General features: G+C 40.3%; 1 protein-coding gene and 1 pseudogene across 7 annotated transcripts in view; both read right to left on the bottom strand.

The window, feature by feature from the left end:
• The window catches only part of GHR (growth hormone receptor), a 278998-nt gene that overhangs the window by 9543 nt on the left and 251987 nt on the right, over positions 1 to 17468 (bottom strand). For all 7 annotated transcript variants that reach the window (XM_058718748.1, XM_058718777.1, XM_058718740.1 and 4 more), the window contains 3 exons: positions 14885 to 15057; positions 9860 to 10038; positions 2037 to 2202 (listed from right to left, as the gene is read on the bottom strand). In XM_058718748.1, the coding sequence (XP_058574731.1) occupies positions 2037 to 2202; positions 9860 to 10038; positions 14885 to 15057 (518 nt within the window). The remainder of the gene's footprint in view (positions 1 to 2036; positions 2203 to 9859; positions 10039 to 14884; positions 15058 to 17468) is intronic.
• LOC131489071 (large ribosomal subunit protein eL39-like) lies at positions 4607 to 8062 on the bottom strand (annotated as a pseudogene).

The raw sequence follows: 17468 nt of genomic DNA, 5'->3' as shown, positions 1-17468 counted from the left end.
TATAAGTGAAATCACAGGGTATTTGTCACTTAGAATTATACCCTTTAGCTTCATCTATGCTGTGAATAGCAAGAGTTCATTCTTGTTATGGCCAAATAATATTCCACTGTGTGTGTGTGTGTGTGTGTGTGTGTGTGTGTGTGTATAAATCACATCTTTTTATCCATTCACCTATTGATGGACATTTAGGTTACTTCTGTATCTTGGCTGATGCAAATAATGTTGCAATGAACATGGGGATATATATATATATATATACGCACTTGAATTAGTATTTTCATTTTTGTTGTATAAATACCCAATAGTAGAGTTACTAGATTGTATGGTATTTCTATTTTTTTTTTTTAAATTTTTTTTTTTTTTTTAACATTTTTTATTTATTTTTGGGACAGAGAGAGACAGAGCATGAACGGGGGAGGGGCAGAGAGAGAGGGAGACACAGAATCGGAAGCAGGCTCCAGGCTCCGAGCCATCAGCCCAGAGCCCCACGCGGGGCTCGAACTCACGGACCGCGAGATCGTGACCTGGCTGAAGTCGGACGCTTAACCGACTGCGCCACCCAGGCGCCCCGGTATTTCTATTTTTAATACTCCATACTTTAATACTCTATTTTTAATATTCCATACTGTTTTCCATAGTGGCTGCTCCAATTTACTTTCTCACTAACAGTGCAGGAAGGTTCCCTTTTTTCCACATCCTCATCAAGGTTATCCACTTTACACAAAAAAGGCAGGTGGAGTTTACCTTAATGTTGCTTTATTAAAAGTAAGATTTTATGCTGTAATGTTCCTTTCTTATTCTTATTTTCTTATTCAGTTATTAAAATCTCCAAAGGAGATATTATGTATAGTATAAAGAATTAATGGAGGAGAGAATACCATTTTATATCTTGTGGTATCTGTAACTTTGTATCAATGCCAGAGTATCAATGACAGTTCCTGTATGTATTCAGGAACATAACAAAGCTAGAACTTCAGGTTTTTTTTTAAGGAAAACATTTTTTTGGCAGGAAAAATCAGTTAAAGAAATCTATGCTAACTGAATTAAATGGCATCACAATAAGCTTAAAGGGTGTGTTGCAAATTTACTTTCTAAACCAGAATTTCATTATATCAAATATTATACAAAATAATAAGCCTGTTAACTAGAACTTAGAAAAAAAAACAGTGCTACAGGCATTTTCATTTAAGCGCTATTTAGTATCATGGATTTTACTTGTGCCATCAATGCAAAAATATAAATTTAATTTCTCTATTGCTTCTGATTGCTTCATTAACAAACTTCACATCCTCATACATAGCCCTGTGAACCCTCTGTGTTTAATTGTAGATGCACTATAGCTAGTTCCCATGTGGGAGTGATAACTTTATATACTTATTGTTCATTATTAGGCAGACTTCTTTATGTATCAAAAGTTTTAATTCTTTTATTTTGAATTCATAGATCTCATTTCTTTGAACTTGCATTATCTTTGTATTTTTCTTATATAAGATCTTCAAATGTTCCATGTTGTCCTTGAACATAACTAGCATGCTACTTCTTAAGGCTTTCTCCCGGTGAAAACCATACCTAAGCTTCCTAAAACCACTAAGCAGCTGCCATTGACAACCTATGCTGACACAATAGTAGGCTTTTAGATGCCACATATCCATCCATCCATATAGATACAGTATTTCTTCACTATGTATTTGAAAAACATTTTTTTCTGATTATAAATGCAAAACAAACTCATAGAAAATTTTAGAAGTATGGAAACATATAAATAAAAGAATCATCTGAAATTCTGATATCTAGAGATATCCCCCATTAATATGTTAGTACATCTTCTCCTCTCTAACTTACACCTCCCCCAGGACATTTCCTGAATTAAATAATTAAAAAACTAAGTTCTCCTTCCCCTTCTGTAATGAATAATATCTGTTATAGACTGTGAACTTGAGGTCTCTCACCCTGACATTTGAAGCTAATGGATCGTGATCTGAACAACGTTACGACATTGACAAAAGCCACGTTGGCTGCCATTTTAAATCTTTTACCTTCTTCACATGCAAATGGGCTCATTTGAGGAAGTGTTACATAGAGCACCTCACTGAACTCGCCATATTTTTCAGAGTTTCGTTGTCTGGATCTCACACGCACTTCATATTCTTTATCTAGTCTCAGTGAATAAACTGGAACTGATGTTGACAATACAGGGTCCATCTTTCAAGACAAAATATAAAACTTACTGGTTAGTGAGACAACAACTCAATGCAATAAACTCTATAAAGTGTTTCTGCATTTGTACTCAAAATGAATTCTGTGAAATAGCACAGGGGGAGTTTGCTACTTAAAGGAAGATCAAAGCAAATAACTTTGTTAAGAAACATTTTGTTACATGGATCACAGTTCTCCAAGCTATTTTGGAATAAACCCAAAGAAATAATAGGCTTGTTTATAGAAGTGCAGCTCCATCTTTGTACTAAGCTGTCAGATATTCTATACAATCAAAGCATAATAGAATTACTATGGAGAATGGTGGAACTATAAAGAAAACTACGGATATGTTTTCTACCCTTTGGAATATTACAGTTTTGCATGAAGACTTAAGAACAGTAAAAAAAAAACCAACATTATTTCTACACCAAAACAAATTATAGTCAAACACACACACACACACACACACACACACACACACACAGAGTTTGTTCTTTGGAAATTCTGGGTAGTCACTCATAAGATCACAGAACTGGCAATGGTCCTAGAAAAATCACAGTTGTCTAAATTATTCTGTTAGAAGCAACTACATACCTATTCTGCTTCTTCTAGAAGGCTTAAAAGTACTTCAAATGGTTTGCTATTCAAAATTTGCAAAGACATGCCGCTAGAGTCCTTGGTAACAAAAATCAAGGTCCCACAACCCTTCTTTTACCTTCCTGGGGAAGGGTAATAAGGCTATTAGACTTTTAAGACATAAGGCCACCAAAGAAATAGACCCAAGTAATAATGGTGTTTTCCTTCAAGTTAAATTCTCAAAGCAGATATTCAATATGTGCTTTTCATGTGTTTTCAGATAGAACACCTTGTTATCATTTATAGAAAATTAGGAACACTTACATTTTCAACAGCATGGATTTTTCCATTAAAAAGATTCTCATAATTTGTCTTATTAAGTCAGAGGCTGGGCCTGCAGCTTCTACAATAAATTTCCTTTCACCTCAGTAAGTTTCTACTCACAAAGTCTATTTTTTCCCCATGTGTACATGGGATGGTTAGTTTGTATCTTTTTTGAAGCTTTTTAATATATGATATATTTGCATGCCTAAAGTGCATTTTTATTTATTTATTTAAAAAGATTTTTTATTATGTTTATTTATTTTGAGAGAGAGACAAGTGCGAGTGGGGGAGGGGCAGAGAGAGAGGGAGACACAGACTCCGAAGTAGGCTCCAGGCTCTGGGCTGTCAGCACAGAGCCTCATGCGGGGCTAGAACCCTTGAGGGTGAGATCATGACCTGAGTCGAAGTTGGACGCTCAACCGACTGAGCCACCCAGGGCTCCCCACCTAAAGTGCATCTTTAAAGGCAGGCTTCTGAATTTTAAACTTACCTTATTGGTTTCCTTAAATGTTTTTTAAACTGTATGTGTCTAGTTTTGAAGCCCTAATTTCTGTTATTGTAACTAATATTATTAGAGTATAGATTTCACTAATAACAAAACTAAAAAGAGACCGTCAGTGATTTGACCGATGGTCCTCTCTTTATCTTCTCCCAACCCTCTAAAGAAGCCACACCCCACTCGATTTGGCTCCCACAGTCTGCACTGAACCCTGCCACCTGCCTTTGAGGGAAGGCCTACACTCTGCCAATCCTCAATGGAAGTATTGCTGATATCCTAGGAAGTCTTTCTTGGCCCTTTTTCCTACTCCATCCTGACAGATAATCAGTATTAAGAAGATATTACTTCTTATATTTCACTGCTTATATTTCTATATTACACTGCAAATTCCCTGGAGCAAACAAGGTCTTCATTACCTTTGCATTTCCAAAGCCCAGTTCAATACCAGGTACACAGTGGGTGCTCAAGAGAAGGCCCATATAACTGTGGATAATTCTATGCCACACATTAAGTCTTAAAAAAAACCCCATAAATTCCTTTTTTAAATTTTATTTATTTGAGAGTGGGAGAGCAAGCAGGGGAGAGGGGCAGAGGGAGAGACAGAGAGACTCTTAAGCAGGCTCCATGCTCAGCGTGGAGGCTGACATGGGGCTCCATCCCATGACACTGGGATTATGACCCGAGTGGAAACCCAGAGCCTGATGTTCAATTGACTGAGCCACCCAGGCACCCCAAAAAACCCATACATTCTTAACTTGATTTGGCAGGTAAACAAATTGCAAACAACTACATGGTCATGACTATTACTTTCATATTCAAAACGTATTTAGTTTTAAAAAAAGGCAAAATTCAATATTGTCATTGGCAAACTGAATTCCTGATATAAGCAGCAAACACTAGCTTCCACCCTCCTCTCCACCTTACAAACCTCACTTGTTTTTTTTTTTAATATTTTAATATTTATTTTTGAGAGAGAGAGAGAGATAAAGCACTAGCGGGGGGGGGGGTGGGGACCAAGAGAGGGGGAAACACAGAATCCGAAGCAGGCTTCAGGTTCTGAGCTGTCAGCACAGAGCCCGACACGGGACTTGAATCCACAGACCACAAGACCATGACCTGAGCCAAAGTCGGTCCCTTAACCGACTGAGCCACCCAGGCACTTCCAAACCTCACTTGTTTTTATGGTTATGGCATTTGTGCTCATAACCAATTAGATGGTGTGTTTCTTTAGCAGAGGTCAATTTTTTTTAAACATTTATTTATCTTGAGAGAGAGAAAGAGAGAGTGGGGGAGGGGCAGAGAGAGAGAGAGGGAGAGAGAGAGAATCCCAAGCAGGCTCCACGCTGTCAGCCGAGAGCCTGATGCGGGGCTCAATCCCATGAACTGTGATATCATAACCTGCAGAGCAGAAAACAAGAGTCAGATGCTTAACTGAGTCACCCACTCAGTCATGAAAACCCTTGGTGTTCATGACAACTCTGAGACCCTTGTAAAAAAATACCATGAGTATATAACTTCACTTATAAAAGGTAAGTGAAGTAAAAGTTAACTGACCCCTTTGGACTATCTTACGAGATTGAACAGAGATGCAATTAAAAGTGAAACAAAGCCAAGCTGGGATGCAGCCCTGAATGGTCAATTGACTGAGTCCCAAGCTCCCATGCACCTTCCTCAGGGTGTGAGTTTCATATCTGTGCATCAGCTGATACACAACTATATGCACTGGGCTTTCAGGGTTGAAACTATGGTTCATAAATCTAAGAATGCTAATGTTTGGATTCACACCTTTGCTTTTTCTAGATAGTCAAACGTTTTGTTTCAGGACTCCTTTATACTCCTAAAAATTACTGAGAATCCTAAAGGTTTTGGTTTACTTGGGTTATGCTTATTGCTATTTACTGTATTAGAAATTGAAACTGAGAAATTTTAAAAATGGTATAAAATTGATTTTTATAAAAGTTATACTTTGCAAGACAACAGAATTATAGTGAGAAGAATGACTTTGTTTTACATTTTTGCAAAATCTCTTTAATGGATTTCTTAATACAAGATGGTGGTATTTTTACATCCACTTCTATATATATATTTTTTCCAAACAAAAGGTCTCATATATTACCAACCAATCTACTGGTGCAGAAGCATAGTAACAGAGAAAAATCATTCCCTTGATAAAGCATGTCTATTGTTCAGGTAGTGGTGATGTTTACAGAGCAATAGGATAGGAACACATGACCTTCATGCAACATAAATATGTGTATCATCTCATGTGCAATCCCTTATAGACCCAGCGTGGTTTTTCTCCAATGCCTCCTCTTGGAGTTGTACTTGATTTTATTACCAGTTTTCATCTGAATCCACCGGGGAATGGGATGATTCTGCTTTTGTTTCTTGGCTAGGGATCACTTGATGCTGAAAGTTTTGTGAGAAGACGTGGCGAGGAACAGTGAACTGCACACACCATGATGGCGGAGAAAAGGAGTTACATCTGCTTCTGTATTACATTTGCATTAAATCTGATGTGTTGTCTTGGCTGAAGTACATGAATAAAATCTGGTCTCACACAGACATATAGTGAGGAAAAGGAGGGATATTTTAATAGCCTTTTCAGATAACGTGGATATTCTTTTTAAAATATTTTAAAGTAATCTGCATACCCAATGTGGGGCTTAAACTTACAACCCTGAGATCAAGAGTCGTCATCTGAGTCAGCCAGTCCATGTGGATTTTCTTCTTTAACACTGATACCAAAACTCAACAAGTGGTAGTTTTTTTTTAAGTTTCTAAGAAATGTTAATTTTGAAAAAGTGCCCATTGGCACATCTTAGCCTACGGTATTAAATATGATTGCCTGCAGAAAAATCAATACTGGGGATAGTTCAGAGTAATTGTGACCTTCTGTTGGATAAAGAAAGTAGCAAAATATTCACTTACAGACATGTCTATGGATAGACATCTAAGAAATCTTGTTATTTAATAAAGAAATCTATGGATTTTGCAAAGATCACTCTGAGCCATGGAAAGTGATTTAGTGTGGGGGAAGGAGTGGGCAAAGAGTAATACACAGGAGCTGATAATAACACCAGTTCATGATATAACTTGAGCATGAATCAATAGGAATTGGTAATTATTTGGATATAAGGAATAAGATTAAGATACAGATAGATGTCAGAATAATATTCTGGTTTAAATTTGAACAACTTTATCGACATGTTGTCATTTACTGAGGGGGGAAACTGGGGAGATAGGAGGAAGTTTGAACATGCCGCTTTTTTGAGATGCCAATGAGGCATGCCAGTGGATATGTTCAGGAGGCATTTGGATGTACAAGTGTGGAACACAGAAATGAGGTCCGGGCAGAACCACTGTGCTAAGTGCCCTCATGTGTTGACATTAATCTGGAACTTTCTATTTTTCAACTAGCTTCCACCGAATGGATTTTTTTTTAAATACTCACAACCATCATGTGAAATAAAGTGAACATGACCAGTTTTATAGTACACTGAAATACTCCCAGCAATAAAAAGGAATGTTACACTCAGCAATATGAATGAATCTCATATGCATTACGAGGAGTGAAAGAAGCCAGAATCCAAAGGTTACTTATTATATCATTCCATTTGTATGACTTCCCGGAAAAGGCAAAACTACAGAGATGAGCAGATCAGTAGTTGCCAAGGATTAGGGTTTTGGGAGGATTTGACTTCAAAGGGACAGCATGAGGAAATTTTTTGAAGGTTATGATAAGTTGTTCTGTATCCTGATTCTGGTGGTAGCAACAAAGCTCTATGGATGTTTCAAAACTCACAGAATCATACAAGTAAAAAGTGGGCTTTAATGTGTGCATTTTTTGAGTTTTTATTAAAAGAATGTTAAGCGAGAGAGTATTTTAGAATGATCACTCTGGCTCCAGTGTGAAGAATGGATGAGACGCATCAAATACCAGAGGCATAAGATCTGCTTGGGGGATGTTACATGAATGCAGTCAGATAGGACTGCAACTAGGAAATAACACATGGTAATTCCTTAAAGGTTAGTTGCAATGTGGAATCTGAAACTATCAATGAATCTTGCCTACCTTACTACATGAAAATACACCTTTCCATCTAGCACTTTGAATGGATCATCTCCCCATGCATGATTTTGGTTACATCATGTATTTGGCATTTGGAAAATACTCGTGCACTGAGTTATGCAAATTTTCTAAATGTTCACACATTTTATTATACAATATAAAAAAATCACTTTGGATAATATCACCATTGCATCAGGAAAATCTTCAAAGATTGGGAAAGCTACCAGGCTCACTGCTGCAGAGGCAAGTTTCCCAAAACTCTGATTTTCCTTTGAAGGTTCAAATATCATTGGTAACAACTACCGTCCATTGTTTTTCTTGAACTGATAAGCACGCTTCATTCTTTTCCAAGAAACGTTTGCCAAATACTTGCCAACGCCGCTATGAGAAACCATCTATGGGGTTATCAGTTGTTCTTTCAAGCAAAAATGGCGTTCCACGCGAAAAGCAGCTGATCCGGCTGGCAACTTGGCTTTATTAAGACAACCGTGGGGGACTCAGTGTACAGCAGACATATGCTATGTGTCCTTGGCATGTGTCATCCAGAATATTAAAAAGCTATGTCATCAGGGGCGCTGGGGTGGCTCAATCGGTCGAGTGTCAACTTCGGCTCAGGTCATGATCTTGCGGTTCGTGAGTTCAAACCCTGCATTGGGCTCTGTGCTGACAGCTCAGAGCCTGGAGCCTGCTTCGACTTCTGTGTCTTTCTCTCTCTCTCTCTCTGCCTCCCCTCTGCTCGTACTCTGTCTCTCTTTCTCAAAAATAAATAAAATCTTAAAAATTTTTTTTAAAAAGCTATGTTGTCAAAGGTTGAGATTTAATAAAGTAAATAAAACATGCAGCTGCATCAAGGACATTGCTCAGTGAAGCTGGCTCTCCGCTCTCATTGACTGTGAGCGCATGGTGACCCTGCCAGTGCGGTTTGCAATGACCGCCTTGATTTTTCCTCAGGTGGCAGTGGGTTTGCCGCCATTGCTTTTGTACCATTGCCGCAAATCTCAACATGGTGAAAAATGGCGATAGCATTTTAGTATGAGTAGGAAAACAGTCTTGACCTTGTGGATTCCCTGCCAGGCTCTCAGGACCCCTCGGGGGTTCACAGTTCACACTCAGAGAACCTCTGCTCTGGAGTACGCAGTGCAGTGCCTCGTGTGGGGTAGTCCTTTCATTGGCTGTGGAATAAATGTTTGACCGAAACCTGAATTTAGAAAGTCTTATTTGACTCTGCATCCAACCAGGGATTTTTGCACCAAGTTAGTGGAACAGATATCTAAATTAAAACAATTCTGGAAACTGTACCGCAAAGTCCAGTATTTAACTGTTCACAGCCGCTCCAAAATGAACTTTAATGACAAAATTGGCTTCTTTTTCAGCAGAACATGGAATGGACAGGCCTGGTGTCTCAAAATTTTGAGTGAATCTGTCAGGGCACTGGGCACGACCTGATGACTGGCCAGAATCCACTGGGCTTGGCCAGGGCTTGGCTATGGTTAGACTGATTTAGAATTAGTTATACAGGGAGCAGCAAGATAATCTTGTTTTTCTTCTTGTTGTGTGCCATGTGGAATTTATCTAAGCGCCCAGTTCCCATGAATTTGTCAAGGAGGTAAGGAGTTCAGAGGTCAACCACATCCATGCTGCTTGCCTACACAAAAACTTCTCAGCTTGATTCTCCCCTGAGGTATGGAGCAAAACATCCTTCTGAAACCTCTAGGGGACAAATTCCCTTCCTCTGTTTCCCTCCTGGAGTCACTTAAGCACTTAATTTAATGGGGGTCTTGTGAGCAGTAGCGACTAAAATCACGGGAGAATATTTAGCCATAGCTCCCTATTGGCCTCGATCATAACTCTTCTCATGTTTAGCCACATCCGCAAAGACAGCTTAAGTGCTAGAGTACACGATTTTGTTCTAATGTTAAACTGGACACTGAGGATGACTGGGGAAATAGTTTTCCTTCCTTTCCATAGGCTTCTGTATAAGCTCCCTGTCGGCACCTGCTGTGGGACAGAATTCCAAGATGATATTTTACTGATCATATCCGTTTTCCTCAAATACGAAAATATGGAGTATACAGCACGGGCATGTGGTATTAAGTCAAAAGGAAGTCCAATGATAAATGAGAGAGGTGTTGCTGAGATAAAAAGAAGAAAAGCCAAAGCATTTTTAAGTGTGATATGTACTGATATCTTACCGTTTTCCACTGGGACTCATTTACTTCTTTGTACTGCAGTTCATACTCCAGGACTATCCATCCCTTCTGAACGTCTGCATTGGGCGGTGGTTCCCACCTCACCTGGATATCTGCATGAATCCCCGTTAAACTGATGTTCAGTAGAGTCCAGTTGAGGCCAATGGGTGGATCTGGTTGCACTGTGCGTTTCGACAGAGAGTTAGTGCACAGAGAGACAGACAGGTACAGCTTGGTATTAATGGAGTGCTTTTCTTCTGAAGAGACCACTTACTTCATGCATTTTTATTGTTTACACTCCTAATTCTTTCAATATTCTTATTATACACTCATTTTATAAGAGGGTACCATTTTTTTTTTTTGACTTGAGTACGGTCTGTTTTTAACTTTGAAGAAAACCCCTACAAAAAAATTCCTTTTCAAGTCTACAACCTGACCTAAAACTTTTCTTGAGGATCTGCCATGTCTTACAATTCTTTTAGCCCCCAAAGAATTAATGCTTTGGGATTTTGGCAAAGGAATTCATTATAACTCAAAACTGAAGGAACAGAGTCAGAAAGACCTACAGCATTTAAACATGTGGCTGTTTTGGAACCAGGGATCGAAAAATCTTTTTTATTCCAAATTGCTTATTACCTGCGCCAAGGATCTTATATTAACTTCTGTATGGCTACCAGAACAATCCTTCCAAACACAGCACAGGCTCCTTAGCTTGTTGTCCTCCAGTCACATGTCATGATTTTTTTAGACATAAGAAGGATGGGGCATTGCACTCTACTCTCAAATGGTGAGGAGTCAGGGTTTTCTGCCTTTTACTTAACTGCATGTGAACAATCTGAAATCGTGTTTTGCTTGGTTTCTACTGACATATTGTACATTCTCTGGTAAGTCGGCTGTATTCTGCTTATTAGGACTGCAAAGACCACAATTTCCCAAAGGTTGATGCAGAGAAATACGGATTCCAAAGCTAGGAACATATCTAAATTTACGTTCTAGATAGTTCCCAATAAATTATTGCACTTCATGTCTCAGTACAGAGGTTTTCAAAAATCACTTGCAGGTACAGAGTAAAATGTACTTTCTTTTCTACTGTTTGTAGAAGGGTACCCAGAGTGCTGCAAAGTCTGGATCCCCAGAGCTGACCACAGATAAGCCTACAAATATATGCTCTGAGGAGCCATAATTGGCTATTAAAATCTGGTGGTCAAAAGGGGAAGCTCTTGCATTTAACCAGAGTTAAAACAGACTTCACTGTGAAGGAGCATGTTAGTGCCCCCCTTTTCCCCCCACCCCCACCCTGTAGAGTGGACACAACTTAAAAACTTAGGAAATCCAAATTTAATAATGAACACATTTCAGAAGTTAAATTGGAGGGATGTGCAACACAGCCGAGCCACAGTATGGCTACAATAACGACAGTAATGCTTCACTCTTCTGAATTTGTTGGGGACTGAGCAATTCTGAGAGCCGAAATTTAATACTTTAAGAGACCAAATGTTTTTTTATGGAAAAATTTCAACTTATTACTCATGTTTCATCTTAAAAACTCCCCTTTCTGCTTTAAATAGAAGATATGGAACATGGTCTTTTTCTTTTCACTTTTTAAATGTCTATTTATTTTTTGAGAGAGAGAGAGAGAGAGAGAGAATGAGCGGGGGAGGGGCAGAGAGAGAGAGAGAGAGAGAGAGAGACAGATAGACTCTGAAGCAGGCTCCAGGCTCTGAGCTGTCAGCACAGAGCCCAACATCGAGATCGAACTCAGTAACTGTGAGATCATGACCTGAGCCAAAGTCAGAGGCTTAACCTACCGAGCCACCCAGGCGCCCCGAACATGGTGTTTTTTGAGTGGACTCATATCACTGTTACAAGCATAATAATAACCTCTCCCTTTCCTCCGTACATACTGCCACATGCTGTACTTGACAGGTCCTCCAAGATGTTGGAAAAGCACCTGAGACTGAATACATCCCCAGGCAGCCCTGGTCCTCTCCCCAGAATATGCTCCCTCCCCTGTCACTTTCCCTCTCTCTGTTGCTGGTGCCTCCATTCCTCTAGTCGTTCAGGGTGAAGTTAGTGAGCTCTTCCGGGACTCATCCCTCTCTTTCCACCCCCACAGTCTGTCAGTTGTACTTTCAAGACAGTCTCCGAGCCCAGCCACTGCCCACTGCTGCACCTCTCAACCCAGCCCTGCCGTTAGGGTTTTTTACCCATGTTGCTGCATTAGCCTCCTAAACGGTCTCCTCCTGTTGTTATTGTCCTCATTTTTAAAATTTACTTATTTTTAAGAGAGAGAGAGAGAGAGAGAGAGAGGGCAGGGGAGCAGAGAGAGAGAGGGAGAGAGAGAATCCGGAGCAGGTTCCATGCAGTCAGCACAGAGCCTGACATGGGGTTCGATCTCACAAACTGTTCGCTCATTACCTGAGCTGAAATCAGGAGTCAGACGCTTAACTGACTAAGCCACCAAGGCACCCTGGTCTTGGTCCTCCTTCAGTCTATTCTCAACACAGTCCTCAATACACTTGTCACAGTGGTTACTTTCACACTTGATTTAGAGCATATCACTCATATAAAACCCTCCACAGCCTTCCTATCCCACTCCAAGTGGAAGCCAAAGTCTTTCAATGGCTTCAGGTGTACTGGAGCTTTGCCTCTCAGCTCTCTCAGATGTGGCCTGTTCCAGGCCCCTCCTGGCTCACCCTGCGGCAGGTCCTCCCCAACCACGCTGTTCCTCAAGTGAGCAAAGGCAAGCTCCCACCGCAGGAGCTATACCCTAGCTGTGCCCTCTTGTTGACGTGATCTTTACCTCAGATGGATACAATGTTCTCATTTTTTTTCTCTCCCAGCAAAGCCAGCTCTGCTAACTCTATTAAAATTGCAACCTCTCCTGCATGCCTCTTCTCCTTCCCTATGTTAGTTTTCTTCATAGCCTTGTCTCTCTCCACCCCTATTGGGATAAGATCCCACGAGGGCAGACGTTTTCTTCTCCTGGCACCTAGAGATGTACTTGGCCCGAGGAAAAGACTCATGGTTTTCATCTTAAGATCTATCAGGCTTACCTTGTTCCTTGCTGTCTCCCCTCTCAGCTCCCTCCCTCCCTGCTATGGCTGTAGTATCTGTCATCATCTTTTGTCTTGGTTATCACAAAGCCTTCTAACCTCTATCTTTGCTCCGTGCTACTCCAATCTACTCTCTCCACTGCAGGACGGATTTTCCTGAGACATTAGTAATGCGACCGTACGACTTTGAGATTAGGAACATGGACTCTGGAGTTATGCTGCATAGGTTCAAATCTCAGCTCTGCCTACTAGCTGTTTGACCTTGAGTTAGCCTTTAAATGCTCCGAGCCTCAGTTTCATCATCTGTAAAATGGGGATTACAATAGAATCTATCTCACACGGTTATTATACCCAACCCATAGGTAAGGGCTTTGTAAGTGTTAGTTAGCTATTACTATCCCCAGGCCATTTTCCTTCTTAAATATCTTTAAATGCACCTCTTGGCAGTAAGATACAGTCTTATCTTACTGGATACACTTATGATTTCACATAGGAACACTTACGATTTCTCTTGGCTGATCAGTCAGGCCTGCCTAACCGAGGCAGTTAGGTCTCCTGAGTCCTTCAACATTCTGTGCTGTTTGTCACTTCCGGAACTTAGTAGTTGTTGGAAGACACAGGCCAGCCTGTATACTTGGCAGCTCCCACTGAGGCTTTCAGAAGGAAGTGAGCTGCCACAATTTCTGGGCACCCCTTTCTCATCCCTCAGGCCCAGTCAATCATCTGTATCTTTGGCCACTACCTCAGCTTACTACGTATTCCACACACCTTGAGTCCAGCACCTAGGACACGGTACTGCGGTTATTTAACACATTGGACTCCCCTACTTGACCATATCTTACTCATTCTGTAGCCACCATACCCAGCACAGTGCTCAGGGCATGGCAGGCCCTCAGTGAAGGCCAGTCACAGAAATGAGTGGGGCTAGCTATTGGCAGGGTCAGGATTAGAACATGGGTCTTGACCTGATATTCTTACTACTACCTATTCAGCCATTCAAAAGCTACATCTATTGATATTGGGGGCATCCACTGAATAGTCTCTCCAAGTTAAGCAGTCGGGTTCTCTTTTCTGCTTGTTCTTCTCCCTGACAGGCTATCAGATTTACTTGTTTCTGCCTGCAGCTTCTAGCCACATTCTCTCAGCCTCTTCTAGTCTGCTGATGCCTGGGAAACCACACACAAGCTTGTAAGAACAGCACGTCTCAGAGGAACTTCAAGGAACTTCTATCTATAACAAATGAGCCTTTGTGGATAGATTCTGAGGCACCAATGTCATCTACTCAAAGTCCTTCTTTGGTTCTCTATAGTTTGCTGTTTACACTATTCTAGTATAAACATAAAAATTCCAATTACAGTTGTTTGTTTTGTTTTGTTTCATTTCCCCTTGTGTCCGCATGATGGGCAAGGGATAATCTGTCTAGATCTTTCATTTAGTTCACTGAGCTGATTATCTCCAATGTTTGTCTTGAGGTCTTATAAACATGTTTTTAAACCGATTTGGGGTTATTTTGTAACTATAAAGTTCCAGAATTATTATGCCTTGTGATAAAGAAAATCTAGGCTTTGGTTATAGCAATGATAGGGATCAAAGGTCAACATATGTCAGATCTGAATATAATAATCATATTGAATAATTAGGAATGAAGGAATCGTGGGAGTATGCTGAGTTTGTCTCTTGTGGTGGCACCCAAGAACACAATTCAGCTTTCAAGATCTCCTCAAGGAAAAGACTCTGGAAGGCTCCCATTGTTTTCTCGACAACATTTACTGCCATTTATGTTAGAGCCAACTTAAGTCCCCTGCGCCTTCTCTCTCTTGTTCGCTGGCTGATCTCATGCCCTATAAAGCAGACTTCCATTCACCTAGATTACAATGACCAAGGCTTCCTACTTGAACACACTTGGACATTGAGGCTTCCCTGCTTACTTAATCTAAAGCCATGTCAAATAAAACACAAACCTGTGATTTACCTATTTCCTCAACAGAGAAACACTTTTGATCCACTGTACCACCATTGCTGGTTAGCTTGATACAGTAGGGTATCCAAATGGAGGTATAAGATGAATTAAAGTAACAGCTGTTTTCTCCAGCAGAGACATAATCGGGGCATTCTTTCCATTCTTGAGTCCACTCTTGAGTGCTCCTGAAATGGAGGGTAAAAGAGCATGAATTGTTCCAAGCATCATGCCATAGTTTAAGTCAAAGCGAAGAGCCTGACAGTCAGATTCAATAAACTGGAACACAAATATTTTACAAGCAAGTATTTTAGCAGCACCATTTCCAAGAAGTACCCCATCTGTGGACATCATCCATAGTGTCTGCAGACTGAGAGGAGGCCATTTGGGACATGGACTATAGCAAAAGCATCTGTTCATTAACTGCATACGAAGTGCCAGCTCCTAGATTAAGTCATTTGTGGTTAGGTACTTTATTGTCCACATTTTACAGATGAGGGTTCTGAGGCTCAAGGAGGTCTAAAATGTTCCTTTATTAAAACACTCCAGAGGGTCATCTCCCAAACTGTAAAGATTCCCAAAATACAATGGCTCTTTGGACTGGGTGTTTCCTCAGCTCATGGTGGAACATACTGGGGAGGCATGTTCTCCTGGAGGAGTGACACTGAGAATTGGGTGGCTTTGAGGTGGAAAATTACCACACTACTCGGAATCACTATACCCTCTATCCATCTCCCCAAGGCTGTCTTATGCTTGGGCGAGTTATCCTGATGTCTTGAACTCCTTCCCATACTCCTGGTTTTTTCCTTAAGTATATGAAGAGCCTTGGGAACACTGTAAACAAGCTGGACACCCAGGTGACATTTACGAAGCATGGGAATCCCAGCCTTTTTCTCCCCACCCATAAACGAGACAAAAGTCCATGAACCCAGAAGTTAAAAAATGTTTCCAAACCTAGAAAGCAATTTTTTTTTCTATTTTGTAATTAGAGTGAATGTTTACTTATAATATAAAAAATGGAAACAAAATGGGCTCCACTGAATCCATGTGTTTGCCTATCTGTTCCTTTTTGTACTTTCTCTAAGAAAACAAATTCCTATTTTCCTATATCTTGGATCTGATAAAAACACACAAACAGACAAACACAACAAATCATGGAGGAAAGATGGCCACATGGAGGATACCGAAGGAATCGGAGAAGCCACATCTCTGTAATTACACTCTGCCATACATTTATTCACTTCTGTCCTACTCTACAGAAAGCATCATTTACACCCAGATGACCTAAAACACTGGCAGGGTGTGTGAGCTGGATGGAAAAGAGATGCTGGGAAGTTCACTGTGGAAGGAAGCAGAGGTTTGGGAAAGGAAATTCCCTGGTCAGCTGCCATGGGGACCTGAACAAAAATGCAGAGCAACCAAGGATTGCCCAGACTCAAGTCCACCATGGCAAGAACAGAGCAAACACGTGCTAGGATGTGACACAGCTCTCCAGAGTCCCATCTCTCTGACTGACTGACTGAATGAGTTCAGCAAGCGATCTTTGGGGGGCCTACTATACAAGTACTACAGAAGCATTACATCTGGCACTAGCACGTGTGGATATAATGGTGAATAAGATTTCATTCCTACCTTCAGGCTAGAAGAAGACGCAGAAATTACACCTGAGTACTTTTTATTTTTTTCTGTCTCCTGTATTCATTGCATTCATATTTAATAAGCACTGATTATATATCAAATACTGTGCTGGACATTAAGGGGATGCACGTGTGTCTAAGGAATGACTCCTGCCTCAGAGGGATGACTAAAAAGCTGTATTACAAAGCATCATGAGTTTGTGCTCACAAATAGTGCTAAAAGTTCAGAAGAAGGAATGATTGCTCTGTTCATGGAAGGCTTCAAGGTGGAGGTGGTGTTTCCAGCAAATAAATGGCAAGAGGGAAAGGAAGGAGGGAACAGAGTAGACAAAGGCATTGAGGTATGCAAGTATGGGCACTGATGGGAAGTGTGAGTGGTGTGTGTATACATGCATGTACGTGTGTGTATATGTGGACATGTGTGCGTGCGTGTGTGTGTGTTTAGAATAATAGGAAAAGGATTTAAAACGTTAGGGCTAGGTGGGTCATTGACATATAGTATGGTTTATTTTATCTTGACTGTCAAGCTAGATAAAAGTGTATTTGGGAGAATGGTTTAGCAAGATTGTCCAGAGAAATGAGCTTCTTATTTAATAGCATAGATACAAAATGTATTTAGCATAGTTGATAGTATAAAAGTTAGCATTAAAATGTAAAGATGTAGAACAGTGCCTGTCAGGTCTGGACTGTAATAGGGAGTTTAGCTCTGTGTGTTTTAAGGTTTCTCAACTTGTGACATCCCCATGGGGATGGGGACTGTATGAAAAATCTTGTTTAGATTATTCCAAATCCATGAGTTCCACAGAGCAAACAACTTAAGCACTTATCTTAAGCACGGTGGGTTGAGAACAGTTAGTTCAAAACATGACTCCCAATGCCCTCCCCATCTTTAACCAAAGTTGAACTTTATTTTAAATAAATATTTAAAATTTCTTTTTAAACTCTTAAATTTAGACAGAAAA

Source organism: Neofelis nebulosa, chromosome 1 (assembly GCF_028018385.1).
Source record: "Neofelis nebulosa isolate mNeoNeb1 chromosome 1, mNeoNeb1.pri, whole genome shotgun sequence".
Lineage (NCBI taxonomy): Eukaryota > Metazoa > Chordata > Mammalia > Carnivora > Felidae > Neofelis > Neofelis nebulosa.
Note: the sequence above shows the minus strand (reverse complement) of the source record. Positions and strands in the feature narration are given on the sequence as shown.